At 34.7% G+C, this 17067-nt stretch overlaps 1 protein-coding gene across 2 annotated transcripts in view; it reads right to left on the reverse strand.

Annotated features, from left to right (window-relative positions):
• The window catches only part of SLIT2 (slit guidance ligand 2), a 339504-nt gene that overhangs the window by 119963 nt on the left and 202474 nt on the right, over window positions 1-17067 (reverse strand). For both annotated transcript variants that reach the window (XM_084798055.1, XM_084798054.1), the window contains exons 6-9: window positions 14005-14076; window positions 9992-10063; window positions 7112-7275; window positions 4506-4644 (exon numbers count right to left, since the gene is read on the reverse strand). In XM_084798055.1, the coding sequence (XP_084654181.1) occupies window positions 4506-4644; window positions 7112-7275; window positions 9992-10063; window positions 14005-14076 (447 nt within the window). The remainder of the gene's footprint in view (window positions 1-4505; window positions 4645-7111; window positions 7276-9991; window positions 10064-14004; window positions 14077-17067) is intronic.

A 17067-nucleotide genomic window follows, 5' to 3' on the forward strand; every position in this document is an offset into this window, starting at 1 on the left:
TTAAACAATATTTTCTGCTCTTCTAACATCGCCAAAGACCTAGGGATCCTCTGCCATCGAAGGCCCATTGGAGTACAGTCTTAAGACTATTTCTTTTGGAAGATTTAACTTAAAACACCTATGTCCAGATGCATTTCAAATAAAGTCTGAGTTGTAGCGTACCCTGATACTATTAACAATCAGATGAAAATACTTTGAGACTTTTATATTATTGCAACCCTCTATGAAGTGGTATTGGCCCATGTTTCAATGTTCTTTGCTTTTTGTTCTCTATGTTATGACACGTCCTTAGAACACCATTCCTATATTATCTGCCCATCTTCATTGTCAAGGTTGACGATGTTCTATTAACTCAGATAACCTCTGTCTATCACCACCTCCTAACTGTTCTACCTCAGGTGCTACTTTTGTACTTTAGATTGCATGTTTAGACAACATTCCTCAATTTCCAGAAAATGTGGAAGTAATAGAAGGAAATGACTGGTCAATCTGTGATGCTAAACGAAATATAGCAACTTTACTTATCCACTCACTTTATCTTGGCCTCTCCTGTCTGCCCTCAGAAGTGCCTTCAGCTGTATGTGTTCATGTCTTATAACAACGGATACTTAACTCCTTTGTCCACAGCTATTAAACACTATACTAAGTCATTAGCCATTAAGGAAAATGTAAAGAATATCTATGGAAAATTGAAAATGTCTTTGTATGCTTAATATATAATTTGTGTCTGGATAGGTCAATAATCTGTTCTTCTGTTCAAGAACACCATGAACAACCATGAAGTCAATATATCACAGAGATGCTTGGACATCCAGATCTATTTATTAAAGAACTAGTCTCAATAGCTAAGTTGTGGAATCACCCGAGATGTCTGTCAGCAAATTAATGCATAAAGAAAATGTGGTTTGGATGTAAACATGATGCATTTTATTTATCTCTAAAGGAGGAAGACATAACATAGATTTCTAGAAAATGAGTGTAACTATAAATCAATCTATCAAAACAATAAGCCAGACACAGTCAAACAGTAATTGCTAGTTTTATATTTTCTCCCATTTGTGGGTCCTAAAATTTCTTATTAAAACATAAACCATATAAGAACATACATACAAGCATACACACATATACAAACACACACATATATATATAATACACACACATATTATATGAAGCATAAGAGAGTCTGGGGGAAGGAAGGAGAGACTAACTGTAAGAAAATACAAGTGGAGTATGGAAGAAAGCTGAACTAACTTGAATATGATCATATATATTTGAAAGAAATTGTCTTTATGAAATTCAATGCTATATATGAATATATGTCAATAAAATTAAGACACACTGATACAGCCTTATAAAGAGTAAGGATTACTGACTGCATGTCACTGCATTACGTTTCTTTTTGTGTTTCTGTAATAAGAAATTATGGAAGAGATTAAATTATTATTGAGACTTTCTTTCCATAATTTTCAGACTATCTACTATGTTCTAACCAAGCTCAAAAGATTTCAATAATGTATGGCTTCGATGATCGATGGAGTTTTCTTAGAACACATTTTCAACTTTTTTTTTCCAGACAGGGTTTCTCTGAGTAGCCTTGGCTATCCTGGAGTCTCTTTGTAAACCAGGCTAGTCTGGAACTCACAAAGATCCACTTGTCTCTACGAATACTGGGGTTACAGGCATGCACCACTGTGCCTGGGTGAACAAAATTTTTGTAACGCCTCGAGATGAAAATTGTATCAAGTCCAACACTACAACCTCTACGTCCTCCCACTTACTGTCACCTATGTCATTTGCCCTTGATGTTTCTTTCTCGTACAAACTGCCCTGGCACTTCCTAACCTCATTTCATTATTCTTGCAATAGGCACCTAAAAAACAAAGCAAAACAAAAAAAATAAAGCAAGCAAACAAAAATTTAAAAACACAAACAAACAAACAAACACACAAAAAACTTGGAAATGGCTTCTATGGGTAAGATAGTATTCCATTAACTAAACGTTTGATGAAGATACGATTATGTTCATGCATTGTGGATTGTTTTGGTGCTTGTGTCAAATCTCAATGGATTCTGCAGTCTCTGCAGATGATCATGTCTCTAGCCCAATCCTCAAACCTTTTTACTGAGCACATACTATACCTGTGAACTGAGATTATTCTCTTATAAAGGAAATTGAAGCAGTTAATTTCTCACAGAAGTTAAACAAATAGGTGGAAAAAGACAGTTTATGAAAACAATAGATTTTTTTTGCTTTTATGGAAAGTTGTTCCTATTTGAACAAAAAAATCAAAAGCTGATAATGGTTTTTACAATTTAGAATGGTCTTATAAAAAAGTAACATGAAATAGATTAGTCAATCTACTCCTCAACTTAATGCCTTAATTGTCACTCACAAGGTAATTTTTAATTCACTGGTATAGAATTTTGTATATAGATGGAAAATAAGTTTAATTTTAGATAAAGTAGTATAGAATTCAAATGTAAGATTATTCATATATATATATATATATATATATATATATATATATATATATATATATATATACATACACACACATACACATACCTTAATATGAGGTTTTGTACCCATATAACTCAATTATAATACAAGGTTCACTTCCAATACTTTGAAAGTGCTATTGCAGACCATTTAGAATAAGTAAATTATAGAAGTTAATTGTTAGTTGATCAAATTGTGGTCATATCAATTACTAGTCTATTCTTATCACAAGAATATCCATCTTAGGTAAAATAGATAAGGTCTTCAAAAACCTCAGAGACATACAGAATATGGCATTAAAATTTTTTTTTAATTTTAAAGATTCACTGACAATGAGACAGGTTAACTCCTGGCAACACCCAGCCTACCTCGAAGAAGATCATGAGCATCAGAGAACCTTCTTGGGAAGATGGATTCCAATATAGCAAACAAGCCACTGGGCAAAATGTCTTCATTTATACCATAGACAGAATTCTGCCTAAAAAAGGGCAAGCTTGGATGCAGGCAGAGCCAATGGCCAAACTCTGACCAGGGTAAGCAAGTCCTCAATATTTCCTGCCTCACAAATATATCTATAAGATATATTGGGCCAGAAGGCTGAAGATGATGCTCCAATGTTATAAAGGTTTTGAGTGACTATTCAGGCAGCAAACTGTCTCTGTTATCTTCTCATTTGGAAAGCTACTAATCTTCACTCATGGTATACTCAGGTAATCAAGTTTAGTCCTTCTCAACTCTCTGATGGGGTTGAAGAGCAGATAGTTTAGTTTTACAATGAATCTTAGTTGTTAAGGGTCAAGCTGTTTTTAGGTCTAGAGAGATGTTTTAAATTGATAATGATGAGATATAATAGATATTGACTTACATTCAGAATTTTAGATGCACCAAGATAGGAAAGATGTTTTCTTCAAGACTGCTAAATACAAATAGCCAAAACAAAGCCAGGTGTGGTGGCACACACTTTTAATCCCAGCATTCAGGAGGCAGAGGCATGCGGATCTCTGTGAGTTTGAGGCCGGCCTGGTCTACAAAGCAAGTCCAGGACAGGCAAGGCTAACACAGAGAGACCCTGCCTCAAAAAACCAAAAAACAAGACAAAGCAAAACAAAAAAAACAAGTACCAAAACACTAAGAATGTAACATTTATAGAATTCCTGATTGTGTCACAGTTCTTCTTGCTCTAGGTAGTTTATTGTGTATATGTGTAATAATGTAAATGCATATTTAAAAATATTAATAAAAACAGTAACATAATGGTCCAGGCAGTTTGATACCTTTTTCATTAATGCAAACTTGGTTACAGATTTACTTAATACTTCCTAGGATGCTAAAGTTCTGAACTGCATCTTACATGAGTCTCTTTTATCTACATGACTTGGATTTCACAAGGACATAAACATTCAATCCTGAGTGCCATGAAAAAAAAGCTATACAATAGTCTAGAGCATTTAACTTTTAATGAATGTAGTAACTTGTGTCACATACCTTAACACGTTTTACAACTAAGTAATAGACTTGACACTTGCTACAGTCTAGCACATTCTATAATTTACATGTTCTACCCATTTAAGCAGAATCATGACACATCAATTTCAGACTGAGTTGTTAAAAGGTAGCACATCTGTTAGGTTTGGCTTATTTACTACTTTTGGCCACCTCTTTTTACTCCATGACTTAGACAGAAAGCAACATCAGAAAACCCACAGCAAAAAAAAGTTAGGATGATGCACACATTGTCTCCAAAACAGCCTAAATGACTTCTTTAAAGATGATTGTCCCACAATGTATTCTTCTTAACTCTACTTGTGATAAATCAAAATCAACACTTTCACTTCAACAGAGTACATATTGGAACAGAGTAAAGCCCAGCACTCTTCTGAAAAGATCATTTGTCTAAGGCAACTAATCAGAGGTTTCTTTGATAAAAACCAAATTTCCTAAAAGAAAATCATGGGTTAGGTTAGTATTGATGTGGAAGGAGAATGAGGAAATTGAGGGCACATACATTTCTGTGATGGTCTCAGGCAGATTTGTAGGGATCTCAGTGAGACCTTTCCCTCGGCAGTCTACAATATTGTTGCTACAAGTACAAGCAGCAGGGCAGTGCAGAACACTGCAGGAAGGGGCCATGAATGACTGGTGACCTACAGGAGAAAAAAAAAACACAACATCAGTTAGAGATTTCTCTGGAATTTCAAAATTGAGAGACATGCAGACTGTGCTCAATTAAAGCACAGGAGACACAGATCAAGTATCTCACACTTGGTCATTAAATAGGCATCCTTAATATTTCTGGAATATATTTTGGTAAGCATACATTTACATACTGAGATTTAATAAACTGCCATAAAAGTTGTAACTGTTTTAGAATTTGAAAAAGATTAGTAAAACTAAGTTGAGATTCAAGACCAGAATTCTAAATAGTAATATGTGTTCCCAAAAAGCAGCTATTTCAGAAGAATATATATTATTTCCAATAAAATTAAGTGGAGCTTGTTTTTTTTTTATTAAACCCATGTAGCATAATTTACTTTGGATCTGAAAAAAAAAAAAGAAAAAATACACAGGACTTCAATCATGGCTGACATAACGGTTGGTCAAATTAAGGTGTACTATGCCAGCAAGTACAGGATAAAACTAGATAATAAAAGTTTGGTGTCTGGATAGATTCAAAATTGCTGCTTTCTTTGAAGTTATTATAGTAATTTGTAGCACATCATTATGTAATTGTACATCCAAATGATTCTTTTCAAGGCGTCATCTGATAGAAACTCTTGCAGTCACCTGCACATGTGTAATTCCCCTGCTCAGTATGTGAAATCAAAAGATTCTGGAGTCAGATCTCATGATCTGACTAATGAAAACCAGAACACCATCAGCCAGGCCGCATCAAACAAGCACCTGCTTAGCCATGGGTTCTGGAGAAAAAAAAACCCAGGGCACCCTTCTGGGATTCTCTGGAAATGGTCTTTCCCAACGGGAAAAAGTGCAGGAAGAGACTACAGGCTAGCTGCTAAACCCATCCCTTCATACAAACTCATGAACTACAACAATATCATAAGTCTAAAAAATATGGGGAGGTAGAAGCACAAAAATACAAACTTGCCTTCTTCCTCATCTAGGAGGCAGCAAGGAAAAGCAAAAAGAGAAAAGAAAAATGATGGTTAGTAGAGAACGGTTAGTCATTTGTTTGGATTTTTAAAAACCATCAGACTAAGTGAGAATGTTCCACAGAATTGTAAGAGAACTGGGATAGATTACAAAGTGTGGAAAGTACAGATACACACCCAAGAGACAGCTTTAAATGTTCAAGTATGAACAAGTAACTTCACCTCCCCCATTCATTTAAACCTATTAAATGTTTTGACTCATGGAGTGTCTCCCTTGGTGAGCTTGGGTGAGGAGAGCGCCGCCACAGATGCCAGAACAATTGGTTATCCAAGTCTCTTATATAATATGAGATTCTATTTGCCTATAACTGATGCAAATCAACCTGATACCATCATTTTTCTTATTACTTGCAACAGAGAATAGAATATAAATTATCTGCAAATATTATTTGTTATAGTATTGCGTTGCTTACAGACTGAAGACAAGAAAACTATGATAAAGTTTCAGCAGTGATCATTTGTTTTACAAACGTTTTGATCTGTGCTTGGTCTAATCTCTATCTGCGTAATCGATAAGTATGAAATACAGTGATTTCAAACTTTGTGTGAGGCTGGGTGATGTTGTACAACAGAAGAGCTCTTGCCAAGATATACAAGGCCTGGCCTTGATCCCCAGAGCCATCAAAATTTATGAATTTCATTATATTTTTAAACAATTGTTCTGAAGCAGACCTAGCCATAAACTCATAAAATGTATAGCCATATATGTACATATAATATATTTGTGTATGTTCATGCATATGCATGCATATACAAATTATGTTGAGGTCCTTAAACCTGACCATATAAAATTAGAAAAGCTTATATTTTTCACCACACACACACACACACACACACACTCATCTCCAATATAGAAGTTAATTTATATTGTTCGTGTAGTAGTTTCAACAGAGGGGAAATGAGGTAGTTAAATGTGAAATATTTAGATTAGTGTTTAGACATACAGAACATAGCATGTGTTAATTATTGATCAATTTCACTTGTAGATCTTTTGGTACTTAAGGTAGTTACATATTTATTTTAAGTGCAATTGAATCATTAAAAGCATATATTCATAAATAGTTACCCCAAGATAGCATAATTACAGTTGTGTTATACTGAATTATAGATTAAGTATCTGGGATCATCTTTTCATTTTCACTAGTCAGTCTAACAGTAGATAATAGTCATTAATAAAAGAGAAAATAAAAATTCACAAGTATTGCTACAATATATGACTTTCCTATATTCCTATGAAAGTATTTTACATACAGGGGATAAGAAATTTCCCTAGGCACACACATCCTAGAATCTATTATTATTCTCAGTGCAAAAGAGGGTAACCATGGCAGTGAGTGCATAATGGCTTCCCGGAGAGCAAATCTGAACCTTTGAAGTTTGAATTCCTCACACCTGTTAAACAATAGTGCAAAAAGAAATACTGTAACCTCACTGATCTTACCACTGCAGACAAACTCTCGTTTTTGAACCTCTGCTACATTATGGCCTCTCAGGTGGGACGGGCCCATACACTGCGTGTACAAGCCCACCCGAGGCCTTTGGCGAAGCCAGTCTGAAAGCCAGGCCAGGTGACAGTCGCAGTACAGGTTGTTCGAATGGAGTCGACTAAATGAAAGAAAGGAGTTCAAAAGCAAGAAAATAGGAGAAAGTTAATTCAAACTTTGTTAGTAAAAATATATACTTTCTTTCTAATCAACACAAATACAAACACATCTCAGGGGGTTCCTATACAATCCTTTCTCAGATAGTTAGACTGATCAACAAACGTGAGTCAATTCATTCATTGAACTAAGCAAAAAGACATAAGTTAGACCATGAAGTTATTTTGTCTATAGTCATTCAAAAGGGTAACAAATAAAATAAATTTAAAAAGAAAAACAGCTCAGGCCAAACTGTTCTTGAGCTTCACCATAATGAGAGCCAATGCAGGCAGTTCAGAGCTGTGGCTATCCATACGGAAGGAGGGAGAGTGTGCATGTGGCATGTGGTGTACAGGTCAAATATGAGCAAAGTCCTACCACTGTTCATTTCTACAGCAATGGCTTACAAAGTCTGTATAACACAGCAGTGTTTCGCTAAATAAGACAGAATAATAACTCAATGTAATACAGTATGTTTTAACATACCTCTTCTAATTTCTTCCTTACTCCCTCCCTAAGAGCTGAATTTGGCTCTTAGTATCTAGCTACGAAGAGCAAAGAGTAAAATTAAAAGCTATAATTGGCTGGGAGGGAAGGAAATAAATAAGTCCCCTTTATGCTGCAAGGATCTGTGCAAGATCATGGATTTCTTCCAAATGGCAAATAGTATGTCTCCATTAATAAAATATCAGGCAAATGTATCCACTAAATTAGGTAAATGACTTCAAACTGGCTTTTACGTTTTCTCAAACTAAAGAAAGGGACATCTAATGCTATAAATCAAAGCATCGTTCCTAGAATTGTGTATGACACAGTGAAGCCATTTTAGCCCTTTTAGCTGATGTGTTCAATTCTAACCCAATAATGATAATGGATGGTAAATCATAGAACTCAGAGTAGAAAGATAATCAGAGTATAAAAATGGAAATTTTAAGTACCAATAATGCTACAGAAAAAATGCGCTAACCAAAAGGGAGAGAATTTAAAGTTAAATAATAGCTTTATTCTCCTTGAGTCTATGGATAAGGACCAGGCTGCCTTGCATCAAAACTATAAGGAATACTCTGACGTCATCTACCAGATTTTAGGGAAAATGAGTGAGCAGTTCCTCAGTTTGCTGAGAATTGAAACATTGCCATTGGCAGCTGCTGGTACTTCCTCCATGACCCTTTGCAAATATGTCCATCTAAACACAGTCTGCTAGCATGTCCACATCAAATATGGAGGGAATAAAAGATAGAAGACACTTTAAAGCTTATTTTGAAGACAAGCAGTATAGCATAGGGCTACCAGAAGATAAGGGAACTAAAATGCAATGGTTGATTGTTCTACACTTTCAGTAGATTTATTTTTTTCAGGGTTTAAAGTCATTATTATTTCTTTTCATATAAATTATATAAAGTTAATATGAAGCTGTTTTTTTCAAATATGATTTGAAAAATTGAGGCTATTAAGTATTCTCATAGGAAAATAGAATTTAACTATTAAATTAGTATTGTCAAAGAATTTAAACACTTAAAATTCAATGTACTATTTTTGTATGTTGCTGCTGTTGTTTTTCTTAATGTCTCACTGTGCATTCCTGGCTAGGTTGGAACTCACTACTTATGTACATAAAATTGTCCTTGCACTCACTTGCTAAACCTACCTCTGGTACCTGAGTGCTGGATTTAAGGCCTGTGCCACCAAAAGCAGCTCATTGTGTATTTATTTAAGAAATAAAATGAACACTTTAAATTACAAGCTGTTTGGTTGCTCATTTGTTCATTTATTTTATTCATTTTTATAAGGGGCAGTCCCATGCAGTGCACTCTGGTCTGATCCCAGTGTGCAGCAGAAGTCATCCTTGAATGCTTAAACTTTCTAGTTCACTTCTCAAATGAAAGGATGACACCTAAGCACCCCTCCCCTATGCAAGCCTTGGTTCTATGCTATTTTACAATGAGAAACATTTCGAAAACATAATCAAAGTAGACTTAACTGATTAAAATATACATTCCCCCCATCCGAAGCCCAAACCTTTGGTTTTATTCCCATGTTTCCAGCAATTCACTTTTCAGGATTAGGTGATTTTTGAAACCTTGTTCACAAGATATTCATGTCTTAAAACACTAAAATTAAGTATCTACATATTGGGAATTAATTATTTTTTCTCGGAAAGAGAAAATAGCTATAGCTCATACTTTATTTTACAAAAATACCTAAATGACAGTGTGTAACCCTGGAAAGATATTTTTTAAATATAAATGCTGACACAGCTTTAATTATGCAAACACCAGTGGGTGATGCTCTGACTTTACATTCCAAAGAACACTGGAGCACCATTTAGCTGTATTAGGTCTGCTTCTAATACAGTAATAAAATCATAAGGATTTCCCATTTATCATTTCTGACAGCCAATCAAGGAGTCTTCCACTTCTTAATGAAATGTGACCTCTACAATAGCTCAAAGTAAATGTTTTATTTTACTCCAAACTTTCTGCAATGCATATCATTTATAAGGAGGTCTTCAAATTTTCAGAGTAACAGTTCATTTGCTAATATAGCATTTTTAGAATTCCCAAGTTGCACTTTTCTCACCTATGCCACAATGAACTAATGTAGTCTGTATATTGGGAATTGCACAAAAGAAACAGCCTTAATTAATTAAACCCATCTTTCTGTACATTTTGGCTACTTACAATGTCCTAAGTTTAGGCATATGGTTGAAACTTGCCACTGAAAGTCTAGTAATATTGTTATTGTTCAGAGTGCTGTAAAAAAAAAAGTTAAAAATTTTAGTTACATAAGGAAAACTCATTGGTAATTTTATATTAACATAAAGAACTTATGACTCCATTTAAATAAACAATTATCTTACTGGTAGAGAAGACATAGAAAATTCAAATTTTTTTGGAAAAAAGATGATGCCTAACTTTCATATTTCAGTAAATTACTATGTGTTGCATTCTATCAACACTTGTTATACATGTATGGCTAAGGCCAGAACATTTTTACTATATGATACTGTTGTGTACAAGCTGCTTACCATAGGAGAGTCACTAGAAAAACTGCACTTTGTATTTCTTTAATCAGTGTAGGTGGAATGTTACATTCTTGGACTCGTTAGGTGAAATTTCCTATTAGCAACATAGTCATTGCTAGAGAGGACTGTTTGCACTTTGCTGTAGACAATGGCTACTCCTGAAGTTTGGGTCTAAATTCCTGCACCTAGATTTGATGTTTTCATCAATTTGGGATGAGGTGGCTTGCTCTGGCAGCATATTCAGGTTTCAGTGTTGTCTGTTTGGGTTATGTCATGGTGTGCTGTCCTTTGTGTAATTCTGTTGCACCACACTTTCTGTCATCATTTCTTGAGGCAGAGCCAGGAAAATGGGTGGTCAAAGGAGTTTTGGTGAAAGGTGTAAATTTTGCTTGGTTCAGTATGCTCATGTGTTCCCTTAATATAAGTAACTTCAATTTAATTGATTGTTATTAATTTGAAAATGGGAAATGGAGTCCATTGAAAGAGAATCGGTTTGAGAAGTAAAACTTTTTACTTCAAGCAGCAGGATATATTGAGATGGCATTGCACGCATGGTTCACGCTAATTGAGCATAAGCAAATGCTAGCGTTCAGACAGCACGAGGCAACGGAGCCAATGCTTTTAAATGCCCAGGCATTATGTATTCTTAATATGGTGCTTCAGTTTACTAGGTTAATTACTCTATTTGTGAATCTATTTCAAATCTGGGTGGCAAAAAGAGTCAGTCAGTGTTTTCAGTCTGTAGCTGATGTGACCAACTTTACTGAAAAAGCAGTTCCTGATCCCCAGAAAATGCCCTATGCCGCCATCAATCACAAAAAAATGATGACTTGCCTAAAGAGGGTTTGCAAATGTGCTCTGTCTAGTTCAAACACATTTGAATCACAAAATAAAATAGATGAATTAATTACCAGTATTTTAAAAAAATAGAATAGATATTGATATAAAATTCTCTAGTTCAAGATTCCTGGGAAAGTCAGATTGTTTGACCATCTTGCATAGTACCAGGGCAATAAACAACTGAACATTAGGTAAGACAACATGGAATATCATGTGTTGTTTACTAATGAGCTCACTATCCTCCATGGAATTCTGTTCTTTTTTTTTTTTCAAGAAAAACTGTAATTCCTCCATTCTCACATCATTCCAAACTATCTTAAGAAAAAAAAAACTCTTGACAACACTAAGTATCTTTTGTTTGTCTAATTCATCTCTGTAGTTGTATCAGTTTCAAAAGGGTCATGATTTAACTTATATCTTTTTCCACTCTCAAAATGTTGGGTTTCTCAACATAACTAAAATCTTTGAAGGCACAGGGCATACTAAAATTTGGTTTGGGGAGATCTTTTATGAATACTTTCTCCTGCAATATAATCCAATGTTTTTCAGTTTCAAAGTTTGTTCTTTATGATTGGAATATATTTTATAGAAAAAGACATATCGTGATACAAAAATACAAAAAGTACGCATTGAATAATGAAGTTTATGATAGAGCTTTGATGACAATTTACTTGCTCTTATTTCTCAGTGCCAAGCAAGAGAAGAACTTGGCAGAAAGTTTGGTATTTAATGGATGTGACTCACTATGTTTCTATTTAATTAAATTATACCTATACCGTGGGCAAAAAATATGTAAAACTAGCAATTTCATTTCATTTCTGTGTACAATTTCCAAATAAGAAAAAAAAAGGTCACATGGATAAATTTAGTTTTCAATGTTATCGAGATTGTTTCTTCATAGTAATAAAATATGCAGTTAATTTTATAGTTTATCAAGCAGAATTCCCAGGAACATGGCTTACCATGAGTGATAAACTGACTTTGATCTCATCTATCCTGACTTTTCTCTTGACATTGCGGACTTTATTAACTATATAAACACCCATACTCAGATGTCTTATCAGTGATTGGCATGGTTACACCATATTCTCTTGTTAACCTCAATGTTGTCAGGAAATCACATATGCTCATGGAATAAAAATACAATGCAAAATAAAGTACTGAGAATCTGGGATCCCAGATGGAAGTTGTGTTGCCATTCTTCCATTTTTCACACGAGGTCAGAAGATAAAATCCTACAGGAGCAGACTGCTCCCAGCTCTTTCTTAGGAGCACTGCTTAGGACAGGTCTACTTGGTGTCTGCATCATCTTTTTCTAAGTTTTAACCCACTTTCTTTTACCAACCAAATTATGGAAAAATATTTAAAATCTATTAAATATATTATCTATAAAAATGTACACGACATTACCTTCACAACATGAAAAAACTTTACAATAAACACTTAAATATTTTAAAAAGACACCCACAGCTTCTTGTATAATTTTAATTTTCATCTGCAAACAGGCTCTAAATATTATGTATCTCTTTGAGATGAAATTAGGAGTCTCATTGAAATATTTTAAATGTTTATTTAATTTCATGAATTACCATTACTTAAAATGTTGCATAGTAACAGTTCCTGCAAAGGTCAATACTTAGAAATTCTACTAAGATGAAAATTTCAATATGCAAGGTGTCTGTATTTCTAAAATAATTCTGGCTCAAGTAAATACACAGTTTTTCTATATATAAATGTGTGTGTGTATGTGTGTGTAACATGTTTTTGTGTGGCCCTGACACTTGCTCTCCCTAAAGTGCCCTCTCTCATCATCCCCAACCCCAGCCTCACACACAGGCAGCACAGTAACTTGCATACAGGTTAAAAACTGGCTTTAATCTAAAGCGTGCATAAGCGCTTGACCGCCTTTCCAAAGCAAGAAGGTTTTTTTTTCAACAGCAATAAAGACGACTTCTGTGTACAAAGCAATGCACATGAGTACCATTTGTAATTTATCACCTCTTTAAAATAATAACTGAGGTCGACGACAGGTAGAAACTCTTCATTAACTTGTAATGAAAATAAAAATCACACAGAAATATTACTAAAATTACTAAGTTATCTTGGTTGAAAGAGTATGTATCTTTATAATATATTTTTTCCAGAGGCACAACAAAATCCTCAATTACATCCCCCACTCTTCTCATGGGAAGTGGTCTTGATACTTTCTGAACAACCTTTAAGAAATTGATGAGAAACTAAAAACCACTTCGCATTCAGCACAATGTCAGATTTCTGACCATGTTATGGATAAAAATAAGGCACAGAAAAATATTTTTACTCAAGGAGAATAGAAGAGAAGGCTCTGAAATGAATCTCATCTGTGCCTAATTCAAATTAAGAACTCAATTTCAAAATAAACAAACAGCAACGGAGTTGATTTACATCGTCACAAAAAATTGCAGGCTTAAATGAAAACACCTTTCCATACTAAAAAACTAACTATATCAGTAAATAAGTGGTTGATTTTGGATTTATATCTTAATATTTGGGAATCTGGAAACTTCCGAAAGAACTACCAATACTATGATGATATTTTATTTAAAAAAAAAACAGATCATTGGAGTGATCTTAAATACAGAATGATTACATAGAAGCATATGCATGGTTTTGCTTACACACATCGGGACTCTTGTGTGTATTCACAAGTTTTTTAGGGTGAATTTTTTTGTTAGGAGAATATTTTGACATGCGACTATTAGACTGTTAGACAGTAGCTAAGTCATCACATTATCGCTCCTTAGAAACAACGCTCCCCAGAAAAGAGTGAGAGAAATTGTCAGTACTCACAGCACTTCCAGGTCTCTCAGAGCTCTAAATGCCCCGTCTTCAATGCAGCTGATCTGGTTGTAATCCAGTTGCCTGTTCAATAGATTAAAAGATTCTATGTAACAGAAACGAACGGAGGCAGGGTGGAGGAGCCCTGAAGACTTCTGAGGGGGCACGGAAGCTCAGACCACACTTCCTGAAATGCTCTCACATACACGCATCCGCTTAAGAATGTCACAAGCCATTCTGCCCTCTCTGTGCAGCTCCTGAGATCTCTTTTTGTTCTGAACTGTCTGTGCAAACAGCGGCTCTTGGAAAGCTCCAGTAAATAATAACTGCACCTTATATTAAATGCCATAGGAATGCAATTTCATTACATCAAGAAAAGCTATCCATTAAGAGCTTTCAGCGTCATCTTGCTGAAACAATTTCATTAAGGTAAAGGGCTGTAAATCACTTAATGTCACATGCACCCCCTCAGTGACCTAACTGAATCCATTTATCAGAGAAGCCCAGCTGCATGTTAATTTCACTATCCTTGGCAAGAAAGACTGAGACTACTTTCAGGATTCCACTTTTAAAGGCGGTGTTCTTTGCAGACTCCAAACTGAAAGCAAGAAATGATTCCCCGCATCTCCCCATTACGTCCAGACAGGAATGCACATCAGAAGGCTCGCAATCTTCATATACCACTCTCCACTACTCACCAACTTTGCATTCTTATTACATACAAATTCCGTGCAATGCTAGTCTAGATTTATTTTTAGTTAAAAAACTTTCAGAATGTGATTCTCAAAGAAAATAATTTGTTCAATGTGAGGAAATTAATTCATTAAAACTTAAATGAAACCTTGGGTATTTTTCTCTAAGATGATAATTTTAGGTACCAACCATAAGAAAAATCAACTGTAAGTATTTCATTGCCATAACATATGGAATATGAAAATAATTTTACCTGTGATTTAAGTCCATTAAATAATATATAATTCAAAAAAAGACTTGATTAGTGCTTTAAATAGTGAACAGAATATTCAGTAGTAGAAGGAATAAAATTGATGCTTCAAAGTTGGTTAAGTTTGTTCTTTTTCAGATGTTTGTGTTAGGAACAAAAAAAAATATACTGTTCGTGTTAAGAAATGTATTTTTGATTTGGAAAAAAATGAGATGGAGGGAGAGAAAGGTGTGGAGTGATGGAAAACTGTGGTAGGCATGTATTGTAGGAGAGAAGAATCTATTGTCAATAATTTTTCATAAGTACTTTACTTTTTTGAAATATAGAACTAAGTACTCTCTACACTCAGCTCCTATTTCCAACAAGCAGTTTTTACACTTGTAACTTCATGATTAAAGACATTATTGCTCCAATAGAGAAAATGTGTTTTAATGCTTTGCTTGAGATAAAAGTGACTTGTTAGCTCTCCGTGGTTGCTGTAGGAACGTGGATATACAAGGGAGAGATTACAATTGTCATATTAATGCATCTTTCCCTTGTATCAGGTCCAGAAATCACCAAGAGGCCCAATTCACATTCGAAGACCCCTCTTAAAGAACTGCTTGAGCATTCCGTAAAACATCTGGTTCTCTCAGATGACTACTGAATAGGGGTGCTGTGATTTCATCTGGTGACTTTCAGAGAGGTCTCTTTCGATCAAATACTCAAAAAGTATATATCTAGGGGATAACTCATGACCACTTAAACAAGTCTCCAGGGAACACATCATAGACTTCAATGCAAGGTAAATAGTACAATATAAAAGCAGGCCCATCCTGGTAAAGATATAGTTCCTTACATTTCTAAACCTTAGCTTTACCTCAATGCTAGCCAAGGCTCTTGCTACTGTAACAGTTGAAAGCTTTTTCCACTTATTAGGAAGTAATGCAGAAGTGTAATTTCATTTTCCAGGAAGACATTTAAAGCCTCATGATATAATATGGCTGCTATGGTTCCAAGAAAACACTTAGATCCTTGAGCACTTTTGATTTTTAAAGATTAAATTCATTTAACAATTAAGTTAATAGCCTTTTTATTTCAAAGTGCTAAATATATATATCTACACTAGTATTCTCTAACCTCTTGAACAATTTATCAAAGCCATTTAAATTAGTACAGTGGCATGAAGTGTTACCCTTGACATGCTACAAAAGAGAAATTGTTTCTAGACAAATTGGCAAAATCTTTTAATGCTATCAAATTTGCCTAATGCAGTCTACAGGTTAATCTGTGAAAGGGTGAGCTGTATGTTTGCCCATATCTTATTATCCTTAGCTGTCAATGTATAAATCACCGCTGACACTGCTTCTTCTAAATCATGCATACAATGCACAAAGGGGAATCTGGAGCATGCCAGAAAGCACTCAGGCAAATCTTGTCCTACAAGGACTGAAAGACCCATCACTTTCCTTATGCCAGAACTTGCACTATTGCCAGAAACTTAAGCAATTGAGCTCCTTTTTTGATATTGCATGGTTACAAGTTACTCTGGACATACATAGATATATATTAGGAATGCTTGTGATGCGTGGGATATGAGTTTTTATTAAGCTTTTATGAATGTTGCTAAATATCAGAGCACACATTTCCTAAGAATGAACATACTCCATGGAGTTATGAGAAAGAAAGATTACCAAAAGTAAATGGGTAGATAATTTGTTCATCAATTGTGAATTTTGTGATATAAAAAAAAGAACTTGTGTTTTCATGACTGCCAATGAGAGAATCTCTCTGTGCAGAACTCCATTTGTCTATGGGGTTTAAAATAAAAAGTGTCAAAACTGTGCAAAAGCATAATTTATTTTAGGGTTGCTGGACTCTTTTCCTGCACCATGGGTCTCTTGCTCTGCTCACATCGTTCTCAAGTGCCCTTCAAGGCCTGGGTGCTTGCGCCTTCTGTAAATAAGAGCAGAGTCTGGTCTTGCACTTAGGAAAAGCTGACTTTCCTTAAATGTGATTTCTAATTGCAATATGTAATTGTTACAAGGTAAGGAATCCAGATGGCCTTTTAAAAATCTCTCCAAAAACTAATGTTTCAATTAATTATTTAGTAAAAAGAAAGGGAGTCTTAAAAGAGTTTAAATGAGAAGAAT

Source organism: Acomys minous (genome assembly GCF_964271855.1).
Source record: "Acomys minous genome assembly, chromosome: 10".
Classification (NCBI taxonomy): Eukaryota; Metazoa; Chordata; class Mammalia; order Rodentia; family Muridae; genus Acomys; species Acomys minous.